Source organism: Vidua chalybeata, chromosome 9 (genome assembly GCF_026979565.1).
Source record: "Vidua chalybeata isolate OUT-0048 chromosome 9, bVidCha1 merged haplotype, whole genome shotgun sequence".
NCBI classification, from domain to species: domain Eukaryota; kingdom Metazoa; phylum Chordata; class Aves; order Passeriformes; family Viduidae; genus Vidua; species Vidua chalybeata.
Genome location: NC_071538.1, coordinates 19226486 through 19240635, shown reverse-complemented (window position 1 = coordinate 19240635; position 14150 = coordinate 19226486). Strand labels below are relative to the sequence as shown.

Here is a 14150-nt window from a genome sequence, read left to right as displayed (position 1 = left end):
GCATTACAGATCTTCCAGGGTAAAGGTATTTAAAAGGAAGAGACCATTCTCAGTTCCCTGAATATCTTGAAAATTAGACCAATTCTTTTATTTTCCTCCTCTTTTGCTCCTGATATTCCAGCCAAGATACAAAGTCAGCACAAGGGAACTGTGCTGGGAGAACAGTTTCATTGGTACATGACAGTACTAACTACAGCTAAGTGAAAGTCATTTCTTAAAGAGGCTGCACAATTCTGGTCCTGAAAATTAGCCTGAAACTATTTCCTCTTAGGGTCTGAGATAATCCCCCATTTTCCTTATTGACTTTGTATTTGTAACCTATGTCTCTCTACCTAAATAATTATGAAGCTTTGTTCAAAACCAGTGAAATAGAGCATTAGGTATGTGAGGTATCTAAAAGCATTCTTGGAAATGGGTTTTTTGTCTGATTGTTCTTTGCTGTGGGCCAAAGGTGGTGACCTGCTGCCACTGGGAGCAGTGTCACAGCTCTTCAATTAGTCCCTCCAGAGAGGGGAGAAGATTCCTTGAGTAGTTCTCATCATTGAAAGTCTGATTACTTTGATTTCCAGTATGAATTTCTCAGCAGTTCCACCCAGACAGAGCAGTCATTGTTATAAAAGATGAACAAGTTAGATTTGGTGTTAGGAATTAGCCAAGGTGCTGGATGAGGCACTGTTGTTTCAGGTATAAATTTCCTATCTGGTTGAGCAAAGAGAAAATTAAACAAGTTACCCGTAGGGGGCAGGTGCACCCTACTCAAGCCTCTCCAGTCTCAGGTCATGAACCTCATCCAAGTTCTTCAAATTCTTTGGAGCTTGATTCAGGAGAATCAGCCCAAAGAATTTTTACATTTTTGCCTTTCCACTGAAAATGTCATACAATCATAGTAAAGACAACTCCATTACCCCATTACAGTTTGTAATAAAGGGAGGCTTATAACTGATTTTTGCCACAATGAATAAAAAGAGCAGAACTTTTGTTATGTAAGTTTATCAGTCCATTAATCTATAAGCCACATCACCATATTCAAAAGCCCAGAAAATTACATTTAATACAAAAATAATGTTTTCTACAACCCTTTTATTTCCATGAGTGCTTAACTGAATGTCATAGGAAATAAGGAATATTTATATATGCTTATATTTCTATTAAATTACATCACAGAAATATTAATTTACATGGTAACAAATTTCCATTTTGTAGTATGTCAAAAGTGGCTTAACCCCATGTACTCACTAATATGTTTTTTCATTTAAAATAGTTGCTTTTTTTGGTAGGTTGATGTTCTCATACATTTTCATAACAAATGTTCTGATCTTTCTTCATCTGGTAATGTTATTGTGTGTGAATCTTTACAGAGTGTACACAGCCATAGTAGTATTACCAGTATGCCTGATCCTTAGAAATAAACACGCTGAATTTTGAATATTTCTTTGGGAAGGTAGTCTCATTCTGTTTCATGTGGAGTTACTTTTTCTTGAAAGATGAATACTGTGAAGTTCAAACAATTTTCAGCCTTTTACTTTTGGACTATTAGCAGAAATCCCCGATACTGCTGATCATTGTCTTTCTATATAATTTGATGTTCTATCATTATGTGTCCATATATACAGACAGCATTAAATGGTTTTGGCTGATTTTATGTTATTTGCCTGTTTCAACATACAATGAAAAAGCTTGCTTGGCTGTTCTACTTATAAACCATTATTTTCAATTTGTTAAGGGCAATAAAGGAAACCCAGGCTTACCAGGTCTAGCAGGTTATCCTGGAGCTCGAGGTCCCAAGGGACTGCCAGGCATGCCAGGGCCCATGGGAGCACCTGGACTAAAGGTAGGTACATACATGGGACCTGGTTGTTTAAGTACAGTTTTGCTGATACTGCTTTTTCTTCATGCTGCATATGGTGGCTGTGGAACCACCATACTACTTTTATGTGAGTAAAAGACATCAAGTCTTATTGGAAGGGTAAGATTACAAGTTGTGTTTACCACATTTCTATAAACTGTAATTTGAAAATAGAAATCTCCTCCATCTGAATGCTATTCCCAACTCCAGAAGCCATCAAAACACTTTGTATTTATTGAGTCCAGCTTTAGGGTCAGATGTTTCCTGACTTATTTCTAAACTTCTGTAGCTACTAGAACAGTCAGGATGATTTAAACATCTAAGCAATCTAATATAAATAATTATCAGAACTTCAAGCCTAAGTTGCAGGTTTGGGGGCTAATAAGTATATCATTTATCACAAGACTTATGTTGTTTTTGTTTAGCCCTTTCAGAAAGAAAGAAATCTGAGTATGCTCCATTTTCCAGGCAGCTCCAGGTACCTGATATCAGCATATCCTCATATAAATTAGACTCATTTCAATTTTAAAACAAGAAAACAAGTAAGAATTACAGATAATTTTCTTCATTTTGAATAGAATTTTCTTTATTTAGAATAGATTTTTAAAATCTATTTTTTAAATCTAAACTCATTTTCTTTGTGAGATTTTATTGGTAAGCTGTTCTTTAAAAGCTTAAGTTACTTGGAAACTGGAAATAATGTCTTTGTTATAATTTTATTTAGTATAAGCTGTATTCATTATTTGCAGTGTTTATTGCCAGTGCCTCCAGTCTGAATTTTACTTCTTTGCCTATACAATGAGCTATAGGATGTAGCTCCTGCTCAGAAGTGCCTGCAATCTGAGAAAGGCAAGGAATAGATGAGTTGAGGGGAAACTGTTGCCCCATAGACTACAGACTAAACATTAATAATGCACACACTGACTCAAGGCAAATAACACAAAGGTAAAACCTGGGAAAGAGCATAAACACAAAGCATGAAACCTGTATATTTACAGCCTTTATTGCACCTCAATAACCTCCTGAGCTAGACATGTCTTCTGTGTATTTGATAGTCCTCAGAGGATTTCTCTTGCAGGGACTTTCCACTTGAATCAATGTGGATTTTTAGTCAAACAGCAGGGAGTTCAACGAGTACATTGTGTATTGCTCGGAGGATTATTTTCAAAATTTACTTTTAACCCGTCTGTTCTGTATTTCATTTTGTGAATTTTACTGCTTACACTGAGAGATACCATACTAGAATTGATCCAACATGTATGGTTTCTATGTTTCCAATTCAAGGAGCAGTCAAGTCACATTTGCATTTCAGTGTATGTTTCGTTATTTTCCTGCGGGAAATAAAATGAATAGAATAAGCCTATTTCTTAAGGAGAAAGCAAGTTCCATGCTTCTGACAGAAAACCTATATTTGCATCTGTAACTTCCATAATTGTATTAAAAGATGTATTTTCTTCTTATTGACAGGGTGAGAAAGGGCTTCTAGGTCATCCAGGAAAGCGAGGCAAAAGAGGCCTTCCAGGCTCACCAGGTGACCAAGGACCAGCAGGAGGCACTGGACTGAAAGGACAGATTGTATGTAATCACAGGGGTTGATGCAAAACAAGTAGTCCAAGAGTTAGCAACGTGAACTAACGATAAGGATGCCTGCTCCTATTACAGGGAGAAGATGGAGATCAAGGTTTAAGGGGGTTTCAAGGATTCCCAGGTCCAAAAGTATGTGCTCGTTCTTTTCTCTTAGATTGTAAGCTGTTTACAGAGTGAGAACATTATGAAAGCATAGAATTAATCGGCTTTAACACTGATTTGTTCAAAATATCTCTGAATTGTTGGAGCATGGTAGGCAGAACTGTGTACCCCCTGCCTGAGGACAAACATTCTGGGTCAGTGCACTTGTTATTTTCACTCTTACTGCTCTTAGAAATTATCTTACTTTCCCTGATTACAAGAGTTTGAAACAGGTGGATAGCTAATATCCATGTTTGATTAAATTGTTCCTTTGCATTTTCAGGGTCCTGCAGGGGACATTGGCTTAGTTGGAATTCTGGGCCCGAAAGGTCCAACAGGCCAAGTTGTAAGTGTTTCACTACATGAAATAGATTGTTAGGATGGTTTGAAAATGGCACATATTAACATAGAAAATAATCTTTTTTCTTATTAACAAGGCCAGAAGCCTCTACCCAAACCTTTCTGTCTGAGTCTAGATGCAGCACTGCTCTGGTTACATCATGCATACAGACACACAAACAGAGCTGGGCCCTTAATCTTCAAAGAAAAAAGCAAGCTCTGCTAAGTGTGGATCCCTAGTGTAATTTTATGACTTTATATTTCTTTGTCTATTGGAGCTGAACATTCTTCTAACTGGCAAAACTGCTGATTGTGTAACTGTGTTCTACAGCAAAAGAAAATAGGACTCAAACTTTGCCTGCAGTAAGACACAGTGGTGCTCAGGCATTATTGATGAATAGGTAGTCTTTTTTAAATGAAGATTTTATTTTTATCTAAAATGTTCCTAACCTTCATTAGCTCATTCTTCATGACATTCTGCTTTGCTGCTCACCAAAAAATGTGGAAACATCATTAGCATTTTTTGCATCCAGTATGGTATCAGGTGTGAAAGGGTGAAGCATGGGAGGTCTTACTACAACGTTCTCTCACTGCCGCCTTTGCCATCACAGAACTGCATTTGTTCAGTTAACCAGATGCAGAGCAGCAGCTCTAGGGGACTGTTCTAATAGCTACTTTATTTTCCTAAGCATTCCTATATGAGATAAACACTGGACACAAGCAGTTTGCTCTAAGTGAAATGGAACTGAAAAGTGGCATTTTAACAGCACTTACTGGCAACTTTACAAGAGTCCCTGTGGGCAGTAATATAGCTCAAGATAGTTGGTTGTAGCTCAATAAATATGTGGTCTTTTGTAATCAGAGTACTTAAGTTTCCACTGTTTTTAGTGCTTTTCACATTAAAGAATGTCTGGGGGCTTTCCAAGCACAAGTATTACAAATTACTAAAATACTCACCTTACTCATTTTGTTGTAACGTGCACTTGATATTTAGAGAGTATGACCATGATCTTTTTATATTTGACAGGTCTGTGTGCTGAGCAGCTTTAAATCAAGACATATCATGAGGATTTTCTTCGTTTTGGAAACACGATGAACTAATAAATTCTTTGCTTGTTTACAGGGATATATTGGCCCTGTTGGTCAAGAAGGCATAGCAGGCCCAACTGGCAGGCCTGTAAGTTTCCCTTCACTTTTGCATAATTTGTTTATTTCATTACCCTTTGGTTTAATCATCTTGTTTTTCAACTAGCAACCTTCTTATTTTTCTGTCTGCAAATAACCACTAACAGGATCTTCCTTGTTATACCATGCTGGTAAGTTAATGTATGTGACTCCAGCATCTGTAGTACAAAAAAAAAAAAAACCAAAACCAGTGACAAGAAAGTAATTGCAATGGCCTTCTGCCTAAGTACTGCATGCAGAGAGCATGGGTACAGGGCCTTGGGCAAGCCAAGGTGTAAAACAGCACACAGTAATTACCACCTGGATATTCTTTCTCAGCCTTTGGTCTGAGATATATCTACAGAGTATGCACACTCAGTATCAATATAGTTTATTTTTTATTTCTTGTGGGCTGAACTGTCCAGAGTGCCCCTCTAGATGCTCTGGGAGTGCCTGTGAGCCCTTCTAAGGCCGTTCCAGGTGCTGATGAGGTCCCTGTTACAACTCAAACATCATTGTGGCCTCTCTGACAACTTCCAATGCACCCCAAGCTCCCTGCACTGGGGGAGCTCTGCCCTCATCCCTGTTTCCATCTCTTGTCACACTCATGGCAACAGAACCAGATTTGTTTTACAAGAGAACCCCATGGCTCATATCTCCAGACCACCCAACCATGTAAGGTAGTTTCAGAAGCTATTTGTACCATGAAGGTTCCTCTGCCTGATCAAGTAGATTTAGACTAAATGAGAATGTCTAAAAATCAAAATAATCATAAAAATAGTAAATATACAATAAAAGTAATAAATGCAAATATTTACAAGTGCAATAGAAAGAAGGGGAATGTCCCTTCTATAATTCTTCCCACTTGTTGGAAAAATCAGTGCTTTGTGTTGCTCCATTCTTTTCAATTGCACTGAGGAGAAAAACTTTACAGCTGTGTGCACTTGTATGAAGGCTTTTAATAGACTTCATATTGAATGTAAAAGTTCACCATTATCTTCAAGAAAGCATTTTAGTTGAAGATTATTTCTACATGTTATGAAACGCAGCCATTAAGATGAAAAGTTTTTCCAGAGAAGTATTTTAAGATTGTTGGTAACACAATTCAAGTGCAAAACCAGACAAAAATGGGGACAAAAAAGTAGTGTCTAATATGGTTATGAGAGTAGAACTAATAACATAATAAAAACATATATCTGGTGAATGGATTTTTTCAGTGATGTAGAGCATTGAATTTTGTTCTCTAAAGATGATGAAGCACTGATGTGTTGAATGTGGATGAAATTGTGGAGAACGCAGCTGATCGACAGTTAAAATTACTGAGAGAAAACATACTCACAAGCTGAAGAGCACAGCTTTCCACATACAGGAATCACAAGACGTTTTCAACTAATTTCATTTTCTAGTAGTACAGGAAAATTAAACCCCCAGAGCTGTAAATACTTCCACAGATGAGACTGGACTTTTCATGTGAGCAGTATAATTCTCATGGATATTAATCTGCTTATTTCAGTCCTAGGCAGCTAGAAAGCATATCAGATTAACAGCTGCCCTCTCTTACAGGGACCAAGAGGTGAAAAGGGCACGAGGGGTGAAATGGTAAGATGAAACAACTTTTGGGCTTTCATTCTTTTGGCTGTGTAAAATCTATTCCTGTGTCAGGCTGGATGTGCTCATGTGTGCTCTGCATGCCAGGCAGTCGTGTTGTGCTCCTGGAGAGCAGTGCCCAAGAAAGCTGGTAGCCTGGGTCAGAAGCCTGACCTTCTTGTTCAAGCTGACTTAAGCAGATATGGCCAGTGGGTGTGAGCTGCTGGGCCGTGGTCATCCAGCAGTTTGGAGCATACTACAAATCTGTCCACGTTCAGATCTAAAAGGAAAATCTTATGTCACATTTGTTGTCAAAGGTCTAGTGCCTCACAGCATGCACATGTTCATAGATCTGGATCTTCTTGTCTAGAACGGGAGAAGCTCAGGAGAAGCGCAGCCCTGCGGGTGGGTGTCCATGCAATGCATTCCCACTGCAGGAGCTATGGGCAGCACTGATGGGTTATGAATTTGCTGTCTTCCATTTTTCAGCAAGAGTCATCGTACATTCGTGAATGTTGGATTTAATATTACATTTGTCTTCGAGCCAGTTAAGTCTTCAATTAATTATGGCTATGTGAAAAGTCATTAAGTTGTCATATTTACAGCAAATTTACAAACACAAAGTTGATAACTATGATATTGCCTTCTGTGACAGTTGTATAATTAGTTCATTTTCCAGTAACTAGCAGATGTGATCTTGTTCCTGTTTCCCTTACCGTGCCTTTCACCCCATCTCACTTAAAATTAGTTTCACTTATTGTATGTTGCTTTTAGCAGCCACCTCCAAAAATTCAATCAAACTGCCTTATAAAAGTTTTGAAAAATAAATTTGAAATATTCAAAACATTTTAAAGAGCTAAAGCTTGGGAATGAAGTTTCTTTTCTGTGTCTTGGAGAACTCTCCTCTTTGATTCTAATGCTCTTGAGGCAATTGCTATCTCAGAATAAGAGAAAAACTCGTTTCTCAATTTGCTGTTATCCATCTTAGCTGTCTTTTTCTACTGTTTGTTCATAACAATTGTTATGACAGCATAGAGCTAAAAATGCTGACTTTAAAAAAAAAATTCCAAAAATAATCCTTAAAAAAACCACCCAGAATGGTGAACAAGAAACATCTGTTTCCATTATTGGTGCTGGTGTTTAAGAAGTTATTTCCTAAATAAGTTCTTGAATTAATGATGAGTTAATCTAGTAAGGCTGTTTTCAGAAGAAGGATGTTTAGTTTTAAGTCATATACAGTGGCATTACTTTCCCCCAAGAAAGGGATTTATTTCCAACTGCATTCACATACAAAGGAGACCAAATATTTTTTCATCCAACTGTGTATTCTGAGCTTTAATTTATACCTTTAAAATTTATATTGGCATTCTTCCTAGAATCACATAGATTTTAACCTTTTTGTAGCATATTTAGTTATATTTTTCAGTCTGTCAGGGTTACAGAGTTCATTTGTAGGAAGAAATGTCCTTTTATCCCCAGAAAGACATGGAATGCAAAATCATGTCTTCTTGTTGAGGCCAGTAGTAAAGCACACATTCTTTGTTAAAAATACTCTCCCCAAGAATTTAAAAATTCTTAGAAAATATGAATGTCCTTGGGATTGTTCATGCTTTCATACTTAAGTGTATGTGCTATTGTATGTAAAATCAGGGCCTCTCAGCATTAGTAAAAGATTGGGATTTTGGCCTTTGAACTTCTGTTTAATCAAATGGAGTGATTAAAGAATTAAGGACACGCTGAAACTAACTGGTTTAGTCTCTGCTTTTGTTTTCATGAACTGGAATTACACTTTTCTCACTAAAATTCTAATGCGACCAAAGGTTAAGTTAAGTGGATTTCTAACAGTAATCCGGTACATTCCAGTAAAACATTTAGCAATTAACTTAGTTCATGAAAAGTGTAATTTAGCCTCATTTTTCTGCTCTGCAGCTCAAAGAAAGGACATTGGTAAAATCCCTACTCTGTGCAGTATCATTATATTTTAAAGGTTTGTAAAGATATCTGATATCTATAGCTCTCTGAAGTTTTAATGCATTTAAGAAATGTGATATTCCACAAAGTAGCTTATAAATAGCATTCACTGTTTACCTCTTTTTTTTTCCCATGGGTTTTACTGGCAAGGAGACAGTGGATCAAGACAAATGACATTCCTCTTTTGCAAAATACCTTAAACTCATTGGAACAGTGCAGGTTTTTATTTTTAAAACATTCAGTTCTATCTCAGAAACCACTATAAATTTGAACTGCTCTTGTCCCAAGGCTTCTTGAGTCTTAAAATGGTGACATATGCCAAGAACATAGAACATTAACTGAAGCATTCAGTCATCTGAAAAAGATACTGGAATGTCTAAATCTCAGCATTCAGAACAAGGACATCTATTCATCCGAGAGCACTGGTTACTTAGGGACAAACTGTTGAAGACTTTGTACCTTTCCTTGATTTGGTATTTGCATAATCAAGTCCTGAACCAAGATAAACAAATATATCCTTACAATGTCAAATTTGTTTCTCAAGATTCTTTTTCACACTTTCTCTTTCATTTTATACTAAACATACTTGGCAAAGCATGATCAGACAGGCCAGTAATATATTCACATAAGACTGAAGGTGTCCTGGAGTAGTCTAACAGCACCTGAACACCTGACCTGATTAATTAAATGTGGAGTCAGCCTTCCCAGCTGGCATAAAACAGTATAGCTCTGTGAAACCCAATTGATTTGCAACAGCTGAGAAACTATGCCAAAATAGTGAATGTAACCTGTGTAAACTTGGATCAGTTTTCCAATAATGAATAAGAACAATATTTTATGCATATTTAATAGTAATAGGATTTCAAAGACAATTTCAAGCTGGGCAATAACCAAACTCAGAAAAGTAATGACAGCTAGTTACTTCACAAAGAACCCATAGGAATATCCATACTATTAGTACTACATATGCTAAAATTACTTGTTCTTCTATTTCCTTTTGCCAACATTAATGAGTAACATCTTTCATAAAGATGTTAATTGTTAAATATCTACCTAAAAGATGGCTTCCAGTCCCTTCTATAGGTGTAAGGGGATGAAACATAAATAAATAGGGTCAAGATGTATCAGTTGAAAAGCTCACGATATTTACAATCTATACCTTATTAAGGTCTTCTTGGTTAAGTATCAGAAAATCATCTACCTAAACATCCAGAAATTGCTTCAGTTTTGAATTTCCTCTATTCTCCAAAGAACACATACAAGACATGGATCTTCCCTCAAAGCCATTTGCAGTCCATCAGCATAGCCTTGCATAGAGCTGGTACTTGGAATAATATGATGCCCCCAATTTCCACATCCTTCCTAATCCAGCACCGGAGCCCCTCAGCATGGCCAGGGCAGGTATGTGCAGACATACTTCAGTTGTGCAGCTGTCACTGTGACCCCCAGCAGATGCATTCCCTGGCACTACCACATGCTCTGCCTTAGGACCTAAATTAATACATTTGCAGCCTCAGTTACTTAGGTACATTGCTCCTATCTGGTTTGAGATCCCTTTTTTTAAATATACATGAATTAGTATTAGATTGAATCTGGTCTTTCTTTAACCATTTCCAGCTGCCTTTGCTTTTGGCAGCATGAACACAACCTGAATTCAGCAGTTGTAGCATGAAGTGACACTCACACAGATCTTGCTTGTGAAATCTCACAGCAGAAACACTTGTTATTACTATATCAAGTGATTTACAGCTTAATTCCTATTTGACTAGATCAGTTTCACGGCATTTGTCAGCGTGACCACGTCGCATCAGATTATTTCTCTTTTGGCAGAGATTTTGTACTAGCGTGACTATACTGACGTATGAGGGCTTTTGTTGGAACAGCTTATTGTGCTCAAGTAATTGGTACAAGCAGCACTGACAAAAGAATGTTCTGCTTAAATTGACTTAGCTGTGTTGAAAGTGATCTAGCAGATCTAGCCCATGCCTTTCATTCCTTCTCTTTTTCTCTTCTTAAGGCACTGCCACTTATTCTTTTCCTTGCGATCATTTGTGCCATTGCTTGTTACAATAGCTCCTAGAAGCTTTGAGTATATAGAGCTTGAAGATAAGAATCTAACAGAGACACAAGTGTCACTGCATATTAATAAATGTCCACAACCATTCCAGCTTAGTGTGAATCATTGAATAAGGAAAGAATTATTCAGATGGGTTTATTGTATTGGAAAGGTCCATGTTCAATCCTAAGGCAGCCCAAAACACAGATTTACATGCATTGTAGGCACTGTAAGCTAGGGAAAAGCAGTTCCTTCTCCTCCTCTCCTCTGCAATGATCCTACACACTAAAACGAGGGCATAACTTCTTGAATAAAGAGGAAATCTGCTCTATCACTGTAAAACAAAGAACATAACACGTTCTGGCTGAAAACTGACACTGCTGATAAATTCAACTGATAAAAGCCTGGCACATACTCATGGATTAAAGTGGATCAGTTAGTTTTTTGGAGTTACTGATAACATTATTTACACTGTTTTTGTGATTATTTACCCCTTCTAGTACTTATCAGCATAAATGTAACACTGGCACAAAGTATAGCACATTATATATTAATACTTTCTGTGACTTTTAAAGTTCCTTTCATATCAGAAGTAATTGGAGAAACAAGGAACCGGACAACACAGGAATTCCAACATGAATATTCATATGTAAATGGAGCTGTGTGCTTTAACAATAATAACTAATAATCCACAACGTTTCCACAGCTGCTAGCACACCTTCTTCCTTATACCCACTGGGACATGTTTGTGATTAAATAAATACGTAAATGTAAAAACAGAGATTTTAATGTGTAACCATTGCATTCTATCTCCATTTCTTCTAGGGGCCTCAGGGCCAGCCGGGCCAGCCTGGGCCACCTGTAAGTGCATAAAAAACTGTGCCTGTATTTTTCCATTTTGATTGTACTATATAAAGATGTGAAACACCTAATATCTGTTTTTTCCCATTTTCCAGGGACCACCTGGACCACCAGGATCAAGGGTAAATTCTGTAACAACCCTAACCTACCCTAACCAGTGCTTTATTGAAAGGGACAATAACAGGATCCTCTTCAAATGTACTCCTTGTTCCACGGTTCAAAGATTTCACCACCTGCACTTTTGTATATTCGTGTTCATCTTTTTATATTCTGAAATACCTGTTTTTTAGAAACAAGTGGATCTCAATGCTGCTGTTCAAGCTTTGTTTGAGTCAAATGCTGCCTTGCAGATGGAGGTATACATTTAAATGTATTTACATTATCATACAGGGAATGCAATTATAATTATATTTTTTTGAGGACATAATAGGGTTTCTTTTCAAAGACTTAGTTTAAATTAATAGTGGATAGCAAGTAATTATAGAATGTAATGAAACATGCTAGGATTTACAGGATAGAGTTGAAATGAAATTAAGAGAAGCAGCGAGACTTCTACATTTTGTGATGATTGGTAGTAGTGAAAATTTACTGACTATCACACATAGTGGACTGTATCTGTTCAGACATAGATAACAATAGCAGCATTTAGGGTTTGATTTTAAAAAATATCAACATATAGGTATCTGGCTGCATTGGTTGCATGAAATCCCTTATGTGGGTGAAGTCAAATAAATTTATATCTATTTTTTAGATTAAGCCTAAGAGTAAATTTCACTATTTCAAATCTGAAACCTCTAAGTTTACTTTAAAAATGCACCAATTTTTCCTTTTTTTTTCCTTGTATCCATATTTTTATGTCAATAGATGATAATGACAAATTTGCATGACCTAAACCTGCCTTAACGACAATTTTAATAAAATGTCCTGATTGGTTTACTGGGATACCTTACGTTGTTCTACACAGCTGATTGCATTCATTTAAACACTTTGATTCTGTCTGGCTATTCAATGGCCATTTGACATTTGACTCTTAACTGCATATACTGTTGTTGTGACACTTCTTTGTGGTAACACATTTGCTAATGGCCCTTGGCAGAAATACCAGAATACTGAAGTAACTTTACTAGATCACAGTACAGAGATATTCAAAACGCTCCACTACCTTAGCAATTTACTGCACAGCATCAAGAACCCCCTTGGCACACGGGATAACCCAGCACGCATCTGCAGGGATTTGCTTCATTGTGAACGTAAAGTGTCAGATGGTAAGTGCCCACTTTCACACAAGTACCTTCAAAGGTGCTGCTTCCAAATGTTGCTTTCTACATTAAAACTCTGATCTGATCGATTTAATGTCTTTATTCTTTTTTAGTGTATTCTCTTGCAGTGTGCCTGTCACTAATATATTTATTTCATCTTTAAGATAAAATTTCTGAGTTTTAAAAGTGGAAGTATGTGGTTATCTAATATAGAAATATTAGACAGAAAATATCTATCAGTAAACAGATTTATCCAGAAAATTTGAAACTGAATGCAATTTTGTGATTCAATTTTTTCCAAATATTTGTAGCTAATCTTGCAATGAATTTTGTGTGGATCAGATTCTAGATTCCTAATGAGAAAATTGCATACCATACATTACCACTGTCAGATACACTAACAGTTACTGTATCTCAGAAATTCCTGAATCAATATTTCAAATAAAAACCCCCTCCTATTTAAAGCTGTCAGTGTAATTGTAGTCAGAAGTGGTTTATTGTGGTAATTTTTCTCAGTATCTGTTATCAGTATAATTTTAATAGTGAAAACATTTTCATGTTCCTTTCATTTCCTTGTGAAGGTATAGTGATAATATATGTAATGTTTGCCAAGAAGTATGAATATTTTAGCAAATTGCTTAGTAGTAATTATATTTTGGTTTTATTTTCTGTCTGGAATTATATACTGATAGGAAAATACTGGATTGACCCAAATATTGGATGTCCTTCTGATGCCATTGAAGTTTTCTGCAACTTCACTGCAGGTGGTCAGACATGTTTAACACCACTGTCTGTGACCAAGGTATGCATTGCTTCTAGAGACACTGTCTGTGCTTGAACTCTAAATAAATGCATGCTTATTTACATAACTCATTAAAAAGAGTTAGATTTCAGGGGGGCATTATTGTGCATCTTTGTGGAAGGACATTATATACTCTGATACAGAAGTTACAGATATTCTGGAGACTATATATGTTAGTAATTCTCACTGTGTGAGACTCTATCTATGCTGATAGAATTATTTTGTTTTGCTTTATACTTTCTTATACAAGGCATAAAAATAAGCCTGAAATACTTCTAAGCTACATTAGTAGCTTAGAAGTATTTTCCAGGACACCTAAGCCTAGAGATGCTGAGGTTGTTACACTAAAAGAATGAAAATTACTACTGCTTTCCAACTCTTAGGAACTTTTAAATGCCATTAGGGAGGGACTAGTTTTCTGTACATCATTAGTTCATGCTACTCGTTACATGTAGTTCTTGAACTCTTGGGAATAGAAATTTTATGTTTGTGAAGTTCTGTATTTACACTGGAGTCATTGAAGAGCTTCAGAAATAC

The 14150-nt window shown here is 36.6% G+C and overlaps 1 protein-coding gene across 1 annotated transcript in view; it reads left to right on the top strand.

Annotated features, from left to right (window-relative positions):
* COL24A1 (collagen type XXIV alpha 1 chain) overlaps positions 1-14150 on the top strand; it is a 119732-nt gene that overhangs the window by 102853 nt on the left and 2729 nt on the right. The window contains exons 48-58 of the mRNA XM_053950875.1: positions 1724-1831; positions 3314-3421; positions 3509-3562; positions 3858-3920; positions 5037-5090; positions 6641-6676; positions 11517-11552; positions 11648-11674; positions 11843-11908; positions 12649-12817; positions 13504-13613. Coding sequence (XP_053806850.1) covers positions 1724-1831; positions 3314-3421; positions 3509-3562; positions 3858-3920; positions 5037-5090; positions 6641-6676; positions 11517-11552; positions 11648-11674; positions 11843-11908; positions 12649-12817; positions 13504-13613 — 831 coding nt within the window. The remainder of the gene's footprint in view (positions 1-1723; positions 1832-3313; positions 3422-3508; positions 3563-3857; positions 3921-5036; positions 5091-6640; positions 6677-11516; positions 11553-11647; positions 11675-11842; positions 11909-12648; positions 12818-13503; positions 13614-14150) is intronic.